We start from the raw sequence: 20,143 nt of genomic DNA on the forward strand, positions 1-20,143 counted from the left end.
TCGAAAGGGCTACAAAACTCCGCTTGCCCCTGCTGCCCTCTGCTGGCCAGCTGTTCGCACGCCCAGAAGGGGTCTCAATTCATGTTTAACACAGGCCATTGGCCTCAAGGGTCAACAGAGGTTAAGCGTCTTGCTCAAGGGGCGTGTTACGGACACATGCGACCCCCCCAGGACGGCAGAATGTTCCACTAGACTAAGCTACAGCCATCGCTGCTGTGGAGAAGGAGAGCCCACCCCCGGGACCCAGTTGCTCCCCACATATCAGCGTTTGGGAACCTCTGCGCCAGACCCATTAAAATATTCCAGGAAGAGAGGTTTAAAATCTGCCCGTCTCATCTGCCTCTCTCAGCTCTGCCCACCTCCAGCATCCCACCCGCTCCTCCTACACTGGGCCCCAAGGGACCCTCAGTGCCTCTCTCCCGGGGGCCCAGCCGAACAGCCCAGGGCGAGCTGCCTCCGCGGCTCAGATTCTTTACCAACTTATCCCAGACACCAGCGGAAGCCCGGCCCCAGTGGCGTGCCAGCCAGCCAGCCCTGCAATGCTCCACTGAAGCACAGCGCGGGATGCAGGGTCGTTACTCTCCTGCCGAGCGCTGTGCAAACTGTGTGCTCAGCGCCACCTACACAGCAGTTGTTCCGCCGCGCTCTTGTTTTGTAGCCCCCCCTGGATGCAACAAACCAACCACAGCGGGAAGCTACGTTTTGTTCTGCCGATCGTTCACGCAGGGAGCAGAGGGGACGAGGGCTCAAGTTCTGGAGGGAGAGGGCAGTGGCTGCAGGATTAAAAATGGCACTTAGCACAGAGGGGAGCTTCACCAAGTGGGAAGAAAGGGATTCAGTTTTCCAGCGGTGCTAGAAGCTTGGGGAGGCGGAAATCAGGGTGGTTCGAATACTTGTTTTCCAAGCGTTTCTGATGTCGTATGGCAGAGGGGACATCTGCCCTTCCAGACGACCACAGCTCAATACCAGGTCTCTTGGCAAGACGATTGCAGAGACCACCTTTAAGGAGCACGAAAGACAGACCCAGAGCATTAGTTACTTTCTAAGATGTATTGTCATCTCCACCAAGTCATTACAATGTTGGTTACAAGTGTGCACTCCAAAAGAACAGGAACAAAAACAAAACAAAAAAGCCATCACAGTGTTGTTAGGTCTAGAATGTCAGTCTGCGACCGATATGTTACACGAGACATTTCAGCCTTAAGGCAGAGGAACAGTTACATTTTAAATGTAAAGGATTTTTTGAAAATGCCATTTGAGTTAATTTCAACTAAGTACAAAAGGTTGTTAAATTACAAACACCAACAAAAAAGTACTTCGGTTCGAAAGCCACCCCTGCGTGAAAAGATCTCAACCCGAAACAGGCAGGTGGGGGATCTTCCTCCCGCTCCCTCACAGGCCAAGACGCCGCTTGCTTGTTAGTAACCTGCTGAACGACTCAGACGCACGCTGCCCCAACGCGTCCAGAGCTGAATTCGCAACCGTCTGCCAAGTTCCCCTCACGCAATTTGCAAAGAGCTGAGAGGCCAAAGCCAAGCTCAAGGGTAGCTGGAAGCGGTGGCGCGATCCCTGCAGGATCTATGCTGCAGAGACGCGACAGCAGATCACTGCAGCGTGGGCAAGCCAGGCTGCTCCAGCAACCACAGTGCTGCAGGGCCAGGCTTCAGACTCCTAAAACAGGGATCAAGGCTCTCTTGCTATTTCAGAGCCAAAGGGGGAGGAACCCATTTAAGTTCTGGTACGTGCACAGCAAGTGTTCCTCCTTGGGGATTAGACCAAGCAGCCTGTCCTTGGAAGTGGATGTGTTAAGGCCGGTTGCATCACCTTCCATTTACACAGAAGCAACACCCAAGTGCTGGGTACAAACTGTACAAGCCGGTTTGCCCAAGAACAAGGCTGAGGGAAAAGCAGCCTGCAAGCAAGAGGACAGCTCTTCAGAAAGCCAAGGGCATGCCTGGAGAGCCGCATGCTCCTCTTTGGGTCCCGTTTAGTGGAGAGTCCCAAGGAGCAGGAACTCTGCCTTTGCTGGAAGCAGCGTGCACTGGCGGGGCAGCAGAGACTGGACTTTGCCCTGCCTCGGCGCAGGCCGCTTCCGGTCTGTTTCAGGTTGAGAGTTTGCACACACTTGGACCACAGAGACTGCCCACAACACGGTTACCAGCAGGGCTTGCTCCAGAAAGAAAGAGGAGGAGCTTCTACATTAAGGGGTGACCGAACGGCCAGCGCGTTCCTGTCAGGTTGCTAACACTCAGCCGCCCTTTCCCAGACATCTAAGCTTAAACAAGGTCAGAAATAAACTTGCTAATTTCAGAGCGGAAGAAACAAAGTAACATCAGATATTTCCTTGGGGAGGCGATTACATTCCTGGCTACCTGACCAACAGAGACTCCTATACCCAGCTTAACAGAAAGGCCCAGTTCATTTTTCAAACAAAAAACTAGGACAGAACCAAGCCAGCTTCATTCAATATGCTACGATGGGAAAAGGTCAAACATTTAATAACGGGGGGAGGAGAATCACAAGAACTGGTAACTAGGGAGCAACCCTTGTGTTCAGTATTTCAACGCCCTCCATGACCCAGTGAATGGGGGCAGTGGGGAAAGAGGTGGTTTGCAGGAGAGCCCCACGAAACTCTTACGAGGGAGGGGTGCCCGGCCGTGGGCACAATACTGATGCGGCAGGCTGCTGCAGGTGGGGGTCCACTGGCCTCACCTAAGCACGCAGAAGGGGACTTTTCGGAGTCAGAGCTTCCTGCTTGCTGGCGGTGCCGATTCCGGTGCGGGAACTTCTACGTATTGCTCCTTTCCTTTGATTTTTCACTTGCGCTGCCCTAGAGGGGAAGATGCAAGCCACAGGGTTAGTGCGCTCCTCACACCATTCACAAGCTCTCTGCACAGGGTTACTTCTATCGCCTAGGTGGGCCAAACGGTCCCCACACCAGGGCACTAGAAAGCAGCCACCGTCCTCCCACCACCCTTTGTCTCGGCCACGCCACCAGATTCAACCTCCAGGATCTCGCTCCAAAGCAAACTTTGTCTGCAGAGTGGTGAAGTGAAATAGGCCAGTGAGGAGTTGGGGCCTGAGATTTCCCCACGGTTACTGGTTAACGCCAGGCAACTCGGAAGCACCTTTTATCAGAGGATCTCAAAGCACTGTACAAAGGTGCACATTCTTCCCATTTTATGGATGGGAAAAACTAAGGCCCAAGGTCACACAGTGAGTTAGTGGCAGAGCCAGGAATCGATCCCGGGGGTCTTGACTCCCAGCCCTCTGCTCTAGCGCATGCTGCCTCTCCTCCTGACGCAGGGAAAGTGACCCTGAACAGCAGCCTGTGGTTCTGGGCACGCTGTGACCGAAGCTCACTAAACTCTTACGGTGCACTGGACACCAACACACACAAGTGTGTAGCACTGGAGAGGGGAAATGGTACTCAGCAGAGAATTGAGTCTCATCATCTCTGTACAGACTTTAAACCTGCCCCTTAAGCGTCTACACGGTCAAGGCGTCAGCATTTATTTTTCTCAAGAAATCACAATTTCCTAAGTCAGAACTGGATTTTGTAAGTATTTTTTTCTCTAAACAAAAAGGAAACCAAGAGTCAACTTGGGACTTACTTTGTACGTGGGTTTAGATTTAAAGTATTTAGAAACTCAAATTAACTGGAGCCCTGCTTACAACCTGCAACGAGAAGCTGGAGTTTGGGACACGTCAAAAAGTTAGACAGTTGAAGATTTTCTTGAAAACAACACATTTCTTGAGGGAGGAGAGGGAGGGGGGGAGAGAGAGACATCGCAGGCCACTGGGAAAACGGCTCCTACATGGTCTCCCACAGCAGCACACGGCAGAGGGGTCAGTACCTCGGGAGGCGGCGGCTTGATAGTCACGGGCTGGGATGTTCTTCGTGGTGGTGAAGGTTTCGGCTGTACTTGCTGTTGGACAGTGTTGTAGTAGGTGACCCCTCCGTACACCTGGGCCTGGGCCTGCATCCCCCAAAGAAGGGAAAGGGTTAGTTCTTCCTGACACGGGATGCGAAGCTGCAGCTGCCCAGGTGTTGGCAGGGTTCGGCCTGGCTTTCTTTAGAGCGTAAAACAGCTTTCAAAACCAAGTCCTCTAAAGCCAGAGGGGAGCAGAGCGGCGCACGGCCAGTTAGGGCTCACGGTGCGCTGCGGAATGCCACGCTTTGTCTGCAAATACCTGAAAAAGGAGTTTGCAATGGAGTGGGCTCCTCTCGCTGTCGGCTTGCCCAGACTGCCCGGGGTCACTGGCAGAGGCCCTGCTGCCAGGGTTAGTTGTCTGACTGGGTCAGTCTACACCTAAGCTGGTTCGATTCCTAGGTGGTAAGGTCAGATGGGGTCATTATGCCCTGAATGGTTTTTGCGTAGACCATATAAAGTTCCCACTTCAAATTAGCAACTGGTCTGTGCTCAAGGTGGCTGATCATTCCCCATCATCCCCAGATCACGTCCAGGAGCACAGGGGTCCTGTGCTCACTCCAGATCAATCTTTCTCTCTTCAGCTAGACCAGCAGAGAAGGGAAAGGTCAAAACGGTTTAGGCTGGGTTAAGAAACTGCACCTCTTTTGTCTTGCCACTGAGTGTCACCCTTGTGCCATCTGCAAGACAGCCTCAATGATGGGAGGTTGTGACCTGCCACAACTCCGGTCATTAGCAGGATGCCCTGGAAAAGCTCACACGCCCCCAGAAAGTCAGGCCCTCAAGCGAGACAAACGCTCTATGGCTACAGGACTTGAGTCAGTGGACGTACAGGCCTGGCAGTTAAGAGAGCCCCCACCTGGCTTCCAGCAGTTCACACAAGAACCTTTCCCAACCCTTTGGGACGGAGATGTCACAGAGGTTTTTCCTGGCCTCAACGTGGCCTTTGGGCTCACACACTGCTGAGATCACAAACACCAGGCCGTGCCCAGCCTGCTGTCTTGGTTTGACAAACCAAAGGAAGTTGGCTCTAAAAGAGAAACCAGTAATTCTCTGTGCCTGGCTTAGCTTGGACCGTGAACAGACCCAGCCAGTTAATGTGCTTCTAGGCAGCTTCACTTTCCTAGTTCTCTTGCCTGGCAGAGAATTTAAATCCTTGGCCCAAACAATACAACCACCACATGGCATCAGGGCGCTTATAACTACAATTCCAATTCCAGTCCCAGTGTGGGAGAACCAGGGAGGTCGGATCAGGCTCCTTCTGTTCCCCAAATTGAGTAGGAAGCGAGATGCTTTCCTCGTTCATGCTCTTTACTAAGATTTAACCTTAAAGTCTGTTTAATAACCTAGCGCGTTGCCTCCTCTTGGGAGCAATCCCACATGGCAGGGAGACCAGCTGTTACACCAAGCCGTCTCAAAGGCCATCCAGGATAGGATCCCATCGCTCCATGCTTAAAGAACTCCTGCTCAAGACAACCGAAGCGTGCTTTAGCCAGCTCACCTGTGTGTTGGGATACAGATGGGGAGGAGGTGGTGGTGGGAGTGCTCCTGGGGGATAGGGGTAGCTGGGATTCCCAAAGTTCATGACTCCGGGAGGGGAGAAATAGGTGGGTGCGAGCAGCTGCTGCGGGGGTGGCTGCCCAGGAGGCATGGAGACTGGTGGAGGATATAAGCCAGGGTTAGCCAAAGGTGCCGGTGTCTGGTGTGGATGTAAACCTAGGAAGCGAAACAAAATAAATCCATATGTAACGTCACCTCTGAAACCAACGCATCCTCGGAAAAAGCTGGGATTGTTTGGTTGCCAAAGTAAATTAGCGTCTCTGGGTTAGCCTGGCTCTGACCTGCGCTATCTTAATAAGCAGGGTTTATAGAACAAGAGCACTTTGCGAAAGACTTCTTGGCACGCGATCACGACAGACTAACTCCTGCATGTTTACGACAGGAAAGTTCACACACAAATAGTAGCAGGTTGACAGTGGCCTCCAGTTTTCCAAAAAAGTGGTGAGTCTCCCAACATGTGGCCCATGTTAAAACGGAGTGGACAGTGTACCAGGAAGTTACTTACTATGGGGGAACAATCCCACATTAGCCTTTGGGGCAAGTCTAAGAGACCTGCTGCCTCCCTGATTTCTGGGATCCTTCATATCTAATTGCTGCTGGGTCAGAGAGGTGCCAAGCGTTTCCATCCAGGAGGAGGGGGGCGGCCTGCTTCAAGCTTTCCATTAAAACGGGGACGTGACTTAACCAACGATTCTGCACAAAACCAGCAATGTTCTACCCAGAAGTTTCCAAGACACCCTCAAGTGGGCTTGGACCTGCACCGGCCATAAGCAAAGGAGATGCAGCAGTTAGCAAAACATATTTACATGGACATATATGACATTTAACAAAGATCACGTCACTTATTCATGGCAGCACCATGGGAGGGAGCAAGATTTACTTACAATGCCTAAGAAATGGATACACGCCTTTGTTGACCTTCATCTCAATGTTCAGAGATGCTGCCGTAAATGGCTATGAAACCGAAGGGCCTTTGATTTTAGACTTAAACAGATCAGCAACATTTCACATAGCACTTTCCATTTTCAAAATGCAACGCAGATGCCCACTGGTTTAGCCACGAGCTGGTAGGTGAGTATGCCTCATTTTATAGATAGGGAAACAGAAGTTCAATGCCTGGCCCAGGCCAGAGGGAATCTACATCAGAGCTGGATTACAACACAGGAGAGTCCTTGATTCCCAGGCCTGTGCTCAGACAAGACCTTCCTCAAATGCAAGGTTAGCAAGTTTGCTTGTGAGGGCAGGGAGGTGGGAGACGGTGGCTCACCTGGATGTGGGAGATGCATTTCTGGCTGTACAATCATACCCTGGGGGGGCAACGGGGCAGGATTCTCGCTGTGTGTGTAGATTGGTCCCTGGAATTGTACTGCAAGAGAAAATGGTTTGCGAGGAAACAAAAGTTATTTAGCTTATTCTGCTGTAACGAGAGTCACGTTGATTACAGGAGTCAAAGAGAGCCACAGCATTGGAGCACTGTTGTATTAGAAACACTGCCAACTGCATGTGCCACCCAGCAATGGGATCACCTGCCCGACAGGATTCCAACCGAGGGAGAGCTCCCAGCTATCTCCTACCTCAAATGGAACACATCCCACTTACGTAGTTTCCTCCTTTAATGACTGATTTTCAACATCTCATTTACTCCCCAATCTCTCCCTCATAAAATGGCAACGAAACAGTTATTTCTACCGAGTTTAAATTTCCACTTCTCCTGATCTAGAACAATGTCCTGATCTAGAACAATGCGAGCAGACGATCACACAACGATGAAGGCAGTGTCGGTAGGCGCTTTACAAACCAGGGCAGGGATTAAATCCAGAAAACTCGGTTGTCATGGACATTTTCATATTAAGCTTTGACATTTTAGCCAGCTCTGTATTGGATCTAGAACTAGTTGACCATGTCCCGTTCAAGAGGAAGGATCTCTTCGGGTACTCATGAAAAGCTCCCAATAATTAACTTGGTTTTATGTCTGCACCAAAACACCACATATCCCTTCCCACCGATGGAGCAGCTTCTTAAGTAGCTGGGAACCCCACCCACATCCCGCACTGAAAGCTCATTTCTGAGTGTGCTAAAGAATTGAGAGAAGAGGAACTAGAGCTGCAGGGGTCACTCACGTGGATCATAATAGTGCCCTTCCATGATGCTGATGTGCATGGGGGGAGCAGGCTCTGGAACTGGTGGCCGCTGACGCTGGGATGAGTAACGCTTTGCACGGCCCCCCTGTACTCCCTGAAAGAGTTCAAAGGCATCTGTGAGCTACTGAGTTACAAAGAGGAATTCATCCAGGCTCTAACCAGCGTTACCCACCCAACCTACCTGGAAACCTACATTCGGCTTAAAAAAACCAAAATGACAACTGCTTCTACCCAAGGAAAGGAGAAATGATGGTGTGCCACAGCCAGGTTCAAACCATTAAAGCACCGAACCAAATCAACACTTTGACTTAAAATTACTAAAAAGAAAAGTTACACTCCATACAAGATTCCCTGCTTTACCATTTCCTCCATCCTGTTAAACTGAGGTGGTGGTCCAGCTCCCATGTGCATATGATTAGGAATACCTAGGAAAAGAGACACGCTGGTTATTAAGTCTTACACTCGTCTTTAATAATACGCAATCTTATGCGTCAGAGGCATCGCTAGAAGTCACCTGCCCACTTATATGAAATGCAGTACAGAAAATGTCACTGTTTTAGAGGAGTTACTGCAGTGTGAATGCCAACATATGCCTTGCAAATTTCAGTGAACATGTATATATCATAAGGAGCTTTGATGATGAAATAAGTATTAGAGAAGTTAAGGTTTTATGCATTTCAGTACTGAGTACAAAGGGACTCCAACAATTATTTTATCCTTGTGTGATTGGCTCTGTGGCTGTGGGCAGTGACCTAGGGGGGTTTTACCTTCCTCTGTAGCATGCAGGTTACTTGCCAGGATTATCTGGGTCTCTCTCATTTCCCAGTCCCTATTCTCTGTCTATGGCACATAAGAATCTAGTCTCCTGAGGGCTGGGATATTTCGATCTTATGTCGTTGGCTGGGGTTAGCGTGTGGCTGCGGTGAGGTGGGTGGCCTGTGACAGGAGGTCAGACTAGAAGATTGGGAGGTCCCTTCTGGCCTTGAACTCTGACTACATGTAAAATCTCAATCTCAGTGTCATAGGGTAAACCTGCCCCCCCCAGCCCCTCCCCTCGAGTGCCCTCATGCGGCAGGCCACGCCACAAGTGCACTTGCCTCAGTTTCCCCCCTCAAGTAACCCACGGACTCCACTTCAGCCTCTCTTGCTTCAATAAGGCCCTTCCTTGGAGCCGGTTTATTATGAAAATCATAGTGTAAATTACTCAAATCCCAATAGTCCATTTATCACCCCACTGCAAGCAGTCCTTAAAAATCACATATCCTCTCAGCCATTCCACAATACATTCCAGCATCTTCCACCACCCCCGGACTCCGTGTCAGTCCTCCTCTGTCCCTCTGCCAGGACAGCCACCCCTGCCCCTCCCAGCAGGAACCCCGACTGCCTCTCTGCTGGAGATCAGCCTCGCCAAGGGACCATCCCTCACGCCCCCAGCCCCTCTGCTGTCAGCCCTTGGCTTCAGCTCTCTGGCTTAGACATTCATACGCCGGTCTAACTTTCCTGGGTAAACAAGCCAGGAGTGCCCTTGCTTCAATCCTGCCAGATTCCACTCTAGGCAGCAGGAGAAACTGCCTAGCACCCAAGCTCAGTGCATAAGAACGGAGGATTTGTCATTCCCAATCAGACCATTGGTCCATTTAGTCTGGCAGTAGCCAAACCCGGCTACACGTAGCTAATTACGGAATGTTGTACACAAAAGGAGGAAAATTCCTTCTGTTTGTCCCAGATGCACCGAGTATCCCCTTGTTCTCACAACATGAGACATGGCAAGAGAGGGAATGATCCGTTTTTATCATACTCTCCCCAGCCCTAAATTACTCCACCTATTTCCTGTTACTAATTCCAGGCTAAATAACCCTCATTTTGGAGGGTTGGGTTGGGAATCTCTTGTCATTACATGAGTCCTGACCAGCTCTCTCCAAACACTTTTTTGGGGACCATTTCAATCTCCACTCCTATCGACGGGGAGGCGGCTAATAGTGGAACATAGTACTCCCAAGGAGAGTGTCATTATTGCTCAACATTCCACACGCTGTTTGCTTAATCCACTCAACCACCCCATTGCTAACAGCTGCTTTGTACTGGGCAGATGTCCTAAAGGACCCGGAAGTCTTTCCCCAGTTCCTCTCAAAAGATGCTGCACATTCAGAGCCCTTCAGCTCCTACAAGAAGTTTACATTTGTGTTTACATGCATTAATTTCCCCACCATCATGTCATCCAGTCCGTCCTTCAGTCAATGTGCAGTTTCACAATCCTTCTGCTATTAAACCAAGCAATTAAGCTATCCCTCAAGCTCTGATTAACTGTCAGACCTTTCTTGCCACAGGAGCCGTGCTGCATTCAGTGGGGAAAACCAATGAAAACCCAATGGCCTGTGGCACTTACCCCGAAGTTCCCGAGGCTGTATGAACGGAGGCTGTCCTTGGGTCCAGGTCTGCTCGGTTAGATTCAACTGAGTCATGTCTTGTTCGAGTCCATCCACGCTAGATTCTACTGGTGTCTCCCAACTACCGGCCTTTGCAGGCGGAGGGGGCGTCACTACCGGCACTGGTTTCGGAGGCACGGGCGTCAATCCTTCTGGAGGCGGGACTTCATCTGCCAGCTTTCCTGCATCGCCAACTTTATTCCTGGTCCTCCTTGCCCGGGAGTAGGATTTCTTTTCGATGGGTCTATCTGGTGGTGGCTGTACAGAGTCTGTACTTGGGGTCTGACTTTCCAAAACGATCTCTTCCTTCTTGACAGGGCTGCTGTGAACATGCGCAATCTCAGCTTCAGGAGAGGGGTCTCTCTCCGGGGCTTGTTCAACACGCCTTGCCCGGTAACTGCTTTCGTGTTTAGCCTGCTCCCCTGTTCGAGAGAGGTGCTGGCTGTTTGCTTCCACAGCTCGGTAGCTTGGACGGTTCTCTTTGTAGCCACCCATCCTTGGAAAGTTCCTGGCTGGGGGCATCCTACCCATGCCCGTGGAGTTCCGGCTGATGAAGGTTCGTGTCGGCAGCGGATCGCTATCAGAGCCCTGGGGTCTTGGTGGCTTGTTTTGCCTCTCGTTGGCCCAGTTCGGCTCTCGCTGCGGAGGGCTCCCAAACCTTAAGGGGGGGGAACGCAAAGGATCAGAAACAAACCCCTGAGTATCAGAGGGGTAGCCGTGTTAGTCTGAATCTGTAAAAAGCAACAGAGGGTCCTGTGGCACCTTTGAGACTAACAGAAGTATTGGGAGCATAAGCTTTCGTGGGTAAGAACCTCACTTCTTCAGATGCAAGTCATGCAAGCCTTGCATCTGAAGAAGTGAGGTTCTTACCCACGAAAGCTTCTGCTCCCAATACTTCTGTTAGTCTTAAAGGTGCCACGAAACCCCTGAGTTGCACCACTGGGAGGTATTTATGAGCACCAGGGCTGCAATGACCCCTTAAGATCCTTTCCCAAAGGCAATACACCTGTTCTACCTGACCATCCTGGAGCTGGCTTCCTCCAGAGCCCGATGCTTCCACTCCCTAGTAATAAGAGAATCCCAACGCCAAGGCAGCCCTCTCCCCAAGGTGCTCCCAGATGCCCGGATACCCAGAGGCCTGATCCTCAATCTGACATGGATGCAGCAGAACATCATGCACCCATCAGTTCTTTGCCCATCCCCCGCCTTCAAGTCCTTCCCAGTTTGACGCTCAACAACTCGGCGGTTGCAAGAAGGCTGATCTTTCTCCCCAGTACACGAGGGGCCTTCTGACTGGCCTCCCTAAGGCCTTGGCTACTCACCGTGGTTTGCGCATCCTCCTCGGCTTGATGTCGTCGGGATTGTGAGCCGACCGGATGTCATAGCCGTAGAGCGCAATCAGCTCCTGCCTGCTTTTGGGGGCTTGCTCGTCTTCCCGGAATTTGTCATGTTCCCAGCGGCCCTCATCTTTCCAAAGCTTTCGCTGGCGACCCTTCGGCCTGGAGCAGGAAGATGGAGAGACCCAAGGATACGTGGGTGGAATGGGCACGGACGGTCCAGACCGTACAAAATGCAAACAAAGGCTGCTTATTTCTAGGAAGGGGTGTGCCTGGGAGGCTGTGGAACATCTCCCCTTCCCCAGACTTTCAGGGCTCAGGGAGTCACTGCCCTGCCAGCTCGGGGAGGTAGAGAGGGTTTTCTTGGGAACACGCCACTAGCACTCCTTTACCTCAGCAAAAGGGGCTCAGCTCAGGCTTCTGTAGCATCACCCGCCTCTGCTTCATCCTCAGGAGCACGTAGAACCAAAGCCAGTCCTGGCAGAACACTGCCACTAGGCAACTGGGCCACCACATGGCCACGTCTCACAAGTCTTAGAAAATCTCCCAGTCTGCCAAGTATTTAACACGGAAGCCAAGAGCTGGGATGTTTTAGGTGCTGGCTCAGGACTCAACCTCTCTTTACCCAAGGAAGTTTCGTGAGTTTTACCTACCTGACTTCCTCCTCCTGGGCCTGTCCTCGGAGATCATGTTCAAAGAAGAGCCCTTTGCGGGGTATGTACGCAGGGTTCTTCCGATCCTCGTCGTCATCCAAGTGCTTGGGGACCTTTTTCCCAACTTTATTCTCAGCCGGTTCAGTGCTCTCCTATCAAAATCAGAGAATCGTTACACTGCAGCAGCCCTTCTACGGACAGCCAGCCTCAACCCCAGGGACCCCACAGCACACATTAGAGATCTACCTGCCCATCCCCGCTTTGTCTCTCGCCAGTCACAGCACCTTTCGGGTCAGGTTTCTCTTCCCCTTTCTCTGCTTTTCCTGTGGATTCACTGCCATTGTTACTCTCCTGCTTCAGCTCCACCTTTGAGCTTTCCTCCTCGCTGTACTCCCCTTCCTCGGCCTGAAAACAAACACCCAATCGCTGAGACAAGGTGACATGTGATGTTAAGGGCAGATTCCCCAGTGAGTTACAGCCGATGTGCCTAGATCTCCACAGCTCCGGACAGCCCCCTATCCAGTACCTCTTGCCGGTGCTAAAGAGGGCCAGCCGTTTAACACAGAGGAAGGGAAGACCAGACTGATTCCTTTCTCCACAAATACCACAGAGCACTCCTAGGCCACCAACAGTCACAGATTCTAGAAGAATTCAGAGCAAATGTCAAAGAAAATCACAGCACAACCAGATCCTCTGATCTCTACACCACGGAGCCATTTGTACAGCACCGTGAGAGACGCTACCAAGGGGGGTAGCTCATGCCATCAGGCTCTGCTGCTCACATGACTACCTCTCCTTTCCCCCACTGAAGGGCTGGCCCCAGCCACCGCCGGGTTTCTGAACTCCCTGGAACTGCATGGTTGGCTGACTCCAAGCACTCTGTTAGCAAGAGTCTGACGTCGTTTCACCCGCCGGGAGACTGCAAGCCTTGCTCTGACTGGAATCGACACTAAAAATAGTATTGAACGATTAACAAGACGACTGCTCTAGTTTCTCTTTCCATCCTGCGTGTTCACATGTCAATTGCTGCTCCTTTTATGTATGTTTGGAAACAGAGAGTTTGCATTATATTTAGGTACAGTGGAAGAAGAGAGCTGTACTTAACTCACACAGCAGGGCCAGTACATTAAAGTGTTGGGAGTTAGTTCAGCTACTCTGGAGCTATGGTTACTGGGGCCCTAGAGACCCAATATCTATATTTTCCAGAGATTTAGCTGCAGTTTGAACGCAGGCCCCTGCAGATAAAGTATTCTCCTGAGAAGTCGGAAAGGGCACACTATGGAGAGAGGGGAAGAACTCATGATTTCAGAGCCCACTTCCCCGTCCACATTCTGACCTGGCTTTGGAGCCTGCAGCAGCCCCCGAACATTCACTGAAGGGAATGATACACGGAAGCAACGGCATGCCCAGCTAGGTACTTTAAGCAAGCCTCCTCCCCGCCCCTTTCTCTGCCTCCCCCGCATCTCCCCTACTGCTCAATTTGAAAAAGGTTTCACTGAGCTATGCAGCACCCCATACACCTCAGGGGAGAAGTGTTTGGACACTAGAACTGCCATGGTTACATCACAGCTGGCAGGTGGTCATGGCCACTACCAAACTTCCCAAAACATCCTTCAACCTCCTAGTTCTATTGTCAGACACTAAGTGTCCATGGAGCACTAGGCCAGTTTGCGATCAGGGCTGCCTTACTGAACAAACCGGCTGTCCTCAGTGACACAAACAGAAGGAATTACTGACTAGAAATCAAAGAGAAACTGCTGAACTTCAGTTCATTTGCAAATTTGACACCATCAGCTCAGGATTAAACAAAGACTATGAATGGCTAGCCAACTAAAAAGCAGTTTCTCCTCCCTTGGTGTTCACACCTCAACTGCTAGAAGAGGGCCTCACCCTCCCTGACTGAACTAACCTTGTTATCTCCAGACTGATTCTTGCCTGCATATTTATACCTGCCTCTGGAAATTTCCATTACATGCGTCCCACGAAAGCTTATGCTCCAATACATCTGTTAGTCTATAAGGTGCCACAGGACTCTGTTGCTTTTGAGAAGAAATGTTCTTTTGAGAGATGTGAATGGTCAGGCCACATTACTGGACGCAGCTCAGCATCTGTATGACTCTTTCAGCCAAAGAATATTTTCAAGTTCAATATTTATGACTGAGTTACAGCTAATCAAGACATAGCAAGAGCTCTAATCCCCCTTTCCTTTACCTCCTGCTGCCGTTTTCAAGTCTGTCCCCTGATCTGCACCATTTGCTTCCACAGAGGAGCCAGACCTTAATTTTAAGTCTCCTAGTATTGCTTGTTGGCAGGGCCGCTCTTGGACCAGAGACCTGGTCAGTTTAAGGCAGGCTAGACAAAATGCTAGATTCCCAGATTCCAGGGCCAGAAGGGACCACTGTGACCTGAACGCCTGGACAGCAATGGTCAGAGACCTGCCCCCAAATAATTCCTCGAGCAGAGTGTTTAGAAAAACACCCCATCTGGATTTAAAAATTGCCAGTGCTGACCACCATTGCCCTTGGTATCCTGTTCCAAGATAATATACTACAGTACTGCACTGGCCAGAGGGACAAACTTGATATCGCTCAGTGGGATTTTCCATTTCTAACTTTGACAATTTATGCAACATAGCCAGTCTCAAGTACCCACACAGGCTGGAGGCAAAGCCTTGCCTGTCATCCCATTTCTTGAGACAAAGGGAAACTCTCCAGCCAGGGTCAGTAGGACCCAGCAAGGCATATGAGCTGGTTTCTGTGCTAAGATGATGCAAGAAAAAAGCTCTGAAGACTATTCTAGGTGTCAGTATAAAGAATACACTCACCTCGGAGTCTTCTGCACTTTCGTAATCCGACAGAACAGCTAGAGAAGAGAAAGCAGAAGTTTGGCATAAATGCTGCAATAGTGGCGCTTTCTCCCAACATGAATTCGTTTTGAACTGTAACACTTGGAGCATCATTCATCAACAGTCCAGTGTACAGACACACAAAGTATTCAAACCACAGACGTGCTAAGCATTAATATTAAACTGATCCTCAATCTCCCAGCTGAACAGCATAACCAATAACCAATGCTGGACTAATGCTCCATCTAGCCCAGCGCTACATGCCTCAGAGGAAACAAACAGAACAGGCTCTCAGACTGTAGCAGGGGAAGCAGACAGACAACTGGCCTTTCCAAGTGGCCTCAGAATATGCATTTTTAATAGATAATGAATTCTATGCTTTCATCTCTCACTTCTCCCTCCCAGCAGGACAGACCAAAGATACTTATTACTCACCATCTCCTTCGATGCCATCTTCACTTTCCTATTGAGAGAGAGAGAAACACACAGACATATTACTGGGTATGTAGTGACCAGGAACATTTCAGTCACTTGCCTATCAGGTTGACCCCACAAAACAGCTAGACAAGTGCCGGGGAGATGCCTGTGGCCGTGACACATATGGGGATCAATGATAAAGGGAGACATAGGAGAGCCATCCTGGAAGCTAAATTTTAGAACACTCAAGGAGAACACACATAGATCCAGGAATCTGTACAATAGCTTTCCTGAAAATGCATTCAGTTCCATGCATAGGGCCAGCCAGACTGAGGGAATGCATGACGAGGTGGGGTTAACAGTGTATTAAGTCACTATGGATCTTTTGAGGAAGAGACAGCCTACACAGAAATAGCGGGCTCCCTCCATAAAACTGGAACCAGACTGCTGGCTCAGAAGGTTACTGGGGGATTATTTAGGCGCTTTCCCCCACCCTACATGGGCTGAGAAGCACTCAACTCAGACACGCATCTGCTACAGATGTCAGAAATATAAATGTTACTCTGTACCCAGTAAAGAATAGGGCGGAAGTTAAGACTGAACTGGAAGAGGAGATCAGATCACAGCGGTAAATTCCAGAAACGTAGCAGAGTATCAGACTAAGGAATTTAATAAAATAGGCTCATGATCAAAAATAAAAAACTGTCTATATATTAATGAGAAGCCTAAAAGCAAAAACAGGTGACCGGCGAACATGTCTGAAAACAGAATAGGAATGTGGCATAATAGGTCTGATGGAATGACAAGATACTATAATACATGGCTATAAATTGCATAGGAAGAACAATTAGATTGGACAGGTGGGCAGAGCAAAATCCTAAAAGAGTGCATAAAAATCTACTGAACAAGAGGAAGACCAGAACAAATACAACCCCCAAGAATTATACTACTGGCCTCCTGATGAGGAAAAGACAATGACAAACAAGAAATTCTGTAATTCTCATCATTCTTATGTCAAACATGAAACCAGAGAGAGAATTGTTCGGTTCACCGAAGGCGTATAGCCAAGGCAGAAAGAGTGTTTTCAGTGGAGATGTATACAGTCACTGTATACACAGTTGCATCCATAGGGCTGACAAGCTACGAAAACACAAGATTAAATTTTAACACAATTTCCCTCAACACCATTTTACCTGACTGATCCATTTCAAGAGTCCTGATTGTTTTACATTTCCCTGAAGTCTGACTTGGGGTCAAGCAATACATTTATCCGCTGACCTGCCGTCTTGATGATCACATTAAGCTTTGCTAACTAGCTGTAAAATTTCACGAGAAAGGGTTGTGGACCAACCAGATAGCGTTATTAATCTAAAAGTCCAGTCCCAGACCACCTGCACTAAATCACCTGAGCAACACAGTCTGTACAATCTTTATTGCTACAGTGGAAAGAGAAATGAGGAAAGACCCAGTCCTGGAATGAAAAAGGATCATTGATACGTAATGTTTCATGTCAATCCAATAGTATTTCCAGTGCTACTCTAATGTAGGAAGATGTGAAAGGAGGATCACTCTGTCTACTAGTCTGTCCCTTAATTGTTACATTGTCTGTTTGACTCAAGGGTTTCAGTCATTTCTGTAGCGTGTGCATGCGGGAAGGACAGCAGGGGGGCGTGTTGGTAATAAGATCTTTAGAAAAAGTTAAGTCTTACTGTGCTGCAAAGATCAGTCTGATAAGGGGCAGGGTTAGGAGATGGAATTCAGGGTTTCTAATCAATTCCTCTCTAAATACTTCAGCCCTAGTATTCTGAATGAGGGAAATTTAGCAAGATTTTTAGGATGCTGGGCCCATCCATAGATGGTGTCTATCCACACATTTCTTGTTCCGGATGATTACTTTAAACTGAAAACGGAAGGTATTAAAAAAACAAACAAACCCCACAGTTGACCAGGATACTGTCAAGTTCAGTATCACTTTAAAAACAAAGCTGTCTTCCCCATGGCACTACCACCATCTCGGATTATCAGAAACAACAGAAGATAAAGACGTCTACCCTTCCTCGACAGCAAAGAGTTTAACTTCAGCACCATGAGTTTCTCTTTCAGGGTCAAGCCACACTGGTGTTATGTTTAGGCTGCAAATGCCCCAGGTGGTATTTAACACCCTTCCCTCGAACTGCCTTCGGTTTTAAGAAAAGGACCAGGAGGCAGGCTACCCGCTCACATCACTTGCTTGCCCCAGGAACCTCCCGTTACAGACCTGCCCTGTGGGGCTGTCAGCCCGTCCCGCCTCGCCCCGAGCCTCCCCCCGCCCCGGCCCCGTCCTGCCTCCCCCCGAGCCCCCACTCGCCCCGGGCCCCCCCGTCCTGCCTCGCCCCGGGCCTCCAACCCCGCCCCGTCCTGCCTCGCCCCGGGCCTCTCCCCCCCGGCCCCGTCCTGCATCGCCCCGGGCCCCCACTCGCCCCAGGCCCGTCCTGCATCGCCCCGGGCCCCCACTCGCCCCAGGCCCGTCCTGCATCGCCCCGGGCCTCCGCCCCGCCCCGCCCCCCAGCCCCGTCCTGCCTCGCCCCGAACCCCCACTCGCCCCAGGCCCGTCCTGCATCGCCCCGGGCCGCCCCCCCGCCCCGTCCTGCATCGCCCCGGGCCTGCCCCGTCCGGACTCGCCCCGGGCCCCCACTCGCCCCAGCCCCGGGCCCCCCCGCCTCACTCACACACTCGGACTCCTGCGGGCTCTTGGCGGCCCCGGCCGCGCTCTCGGGCCCGCGAACCCGGCCCCCGGCGGGCAGGGTCCCGGCGACGCTCCGGGCCGGTCGCGGGGGCGAGGCGGGGGAGCCGGAGCGGACCGGGCCGGCCGGGGAATCGACGCTGTCGGAGGCGGCCGAGTCGGACTCGTCCTCGCTGTCCTGGGAGGCCCGCTGCCGCCGCCTGTCCGCCATCTTGGAGGGTCTGGGGAAGCGGGGGGGGGGGGGGGGGGGAGCGCGCGGAGACCGATGGGACGGCGAGCGGACTACAGCTCCCAGGATGCACCGCGGGGCCACCCGCTTCCGGGCCCTCCCTGGAGGGATCAAAATTCTATTTCCGGGAAGCCCGCTCCGCTGCTCCCAGAATGCTTTGCAAGAGTACCTGCCCCGCCCCCAAGGAGTTGCTGAGCTTGGGGCGGTCCCATCCCCGCCTTGCGGGGCGGGGCTATGGCGTCATATTATCACAGCACGTTGACGTCATGCTGGTGTGACATCATTGCCCCTTCCCTCTGCAGGCCCTATTGCAGGGCGAAGAGCCCCACTGCCCCCCCGATTGGCCCTGGTGCAGGGGAGCAGGGGCTGGGCTGGGGGCCCCTCAGGCATTGGACCCATGTCTCTGGGGGCAAGGGACAAGTGTCAGATGCAGGGTCTGGGAACCAGCACACTAAATACACGGGGGGGGGGGGGCAGACCGTTAAGGGGCTCACACAGGCTGCAGGAGACCACTTCAAGCGAAGGGGGCGATCAGGTGTTAGCCGGGCATGTTATTTACACAGGTTTCATTATGCTCATTTTACAGATGGGGACACTGACAACACACACACATACCCCTTCCTGCAGGACGCTGCACAACCACGCATGCACCTATGTTTTTCCACTGGTAGCTCCATTTCATACTCCTTACATTGTCCCACATATCATTTTCCAGTGAGGAAAGCAAGGGAGGCCTGCCTTAGTGTCAAATGCTGTTAACTTTGGCCCCATTCCTCATAGGTAGTTAGGAGCCTAAACTCAGTAGGAGTTCCAAAGTATTTAGGTGCTTACTGAAATGAGAGGGAGCTGGACTCCCAACTATCCTTGAGTATCTGGGCCTTTCAGACTAAGTGGGGGGCAGTAGGGAATTAGTCATTCGCATTGCACAGAGAAAGAAACGGAGACACAGAGAGGTGAGGTGACTGGCACCCACAATGATAAAGTGTGTCACTTGTCTTCACTAGAAACAGACAACACAGGCACGTTGGCCACACCTTCCGTGTGCCGTTATCTACCTAACACACTTGTTCACCCTCTGTAAAGTGAGGTGATTCTCCACATATTCTACAATAGGTTCATCTCTCTCTTCCAGCATTTGGTATTCTAGCACTTAAGGTACACCCCCTGCTCAGCTGTTATCTATGAACAGCAGCAACTGTCTTTGCCTTTTCATCCGCCCACTTGCTTAAAGATTTGTAAAGAGAACAACAAAAAATTAATCAGGAGCAAGAGCCTGTGTGTGAATCTCTGGAATGATTGTTCCCTACAGAATTTATTAAACTAGCGTTGGGCAACAGGCCCGTCAGCACTCCCCACGCACTGACCCAGACCAAGGGGCAATCTGCATTGCAGTTTTTAAAGCACCAAAGCAGGTTCAGCGCAAATTGGAGTCAGAATACAAACAAACAGTCTCGGGAAATATTTTTAATTTTTTTCATACATTTGAACAGTGGGTTCCACAGATTTGGCTCTGGAATTGAGGGCTAATGGCTTAGGACTTCAACCTTTCAGATGAAAGATCCTTAATGTAGTTTCTACCACCGCCAAAAGAGAGAAAGACAAGGCCTCAAGGATAGACGGTTCTTCCCATCCATAGTTCTAAGCCAGCTAGGGCAGCAGCTGACATTTCTAAAACTGGTAACCTCATTTCCATGAGAGGTGCCAAGCATGCAAGAGAGAGGCACTTTTTAATTAGGTCTGAGAAAATTTCCAAACAAGACATGTATAAGGGTTTGAGACAAATGTGACCACAAAAACGTACTTTTTTTTCTATTTTATTGTAAAAAAAATTTGATTTGTTTAAATTTTTAAACATACAGGCAGAATTGTTTAATACTCCCC

General features: G+C 50.6%; 1 protein-coding gene across 2 annotated transcripts; it reads right to left on the reverse strand.

Annotated features, from left to right (window-relative positions):
• Positions 1-1,035: 1,035 nt before the first annotated feature.
• CASC3 (CASC3 exon junction complex subunit) lies at positions 1,036-18,273 on the reverse strand. 2 transcript variants are annotated; one of them, XM_005294125.4, is made up of 14 exons: positions 18,020-18,273; positions 15,330-15,357; positions 14,874-14,911; positions 12,296-12,454; positions 12,050-12,201; positions 11,382-11,558; positions 10,020-10,717; positions 7,994-8,058; positions 7,613-7,727; positions 6,760-6,858; positions 5,434-5,648; positions 3,858-3,980; positions 3,615-3,691; positions 1,036-2,830 (listed from the first exon to the last, which is right to left on the reverse strand). In XM_005294125.4, the coding sequence occupies exons 1-13, from the start codon at positions 18,242-18,244 to the stop codon at positions 3,656-3,658; spliced, it is 2,130 nt and encodes a 709-aa protein (XP_005294182.1). In that variant the 5' UTR covers positions 18,245-18,273; the 3' UTR covers positions 1,036-2,830; positions 3,615-3,655. The 2 variants fall into 2 exon arrangements, with proteins under 2 accessions (XP_005294182.1, XP_005294184.1); XM_005294127.4 differs by having other exon boundaries at positions 3,615-3,678; positions 18,020-18,272.
• Positions 18,274-20,143: the final 1,870 nt, after the last annotated feature.

The sequence above is a fragment of the Chrysemys picta genome, chromosome 24, assembly GCF_011386835.1.
Source record: "Chrysemys picta bellii isolate R12L10 chromosome 24, ASM1138683v2, whole genome shotgun sequence".
In the NCBI taxonomy this organism is placed as follows: Eukaryota; Metazoa; Chordata; order Testudines; family Emydidae; genus Chrysemys; species Chrysemys picta.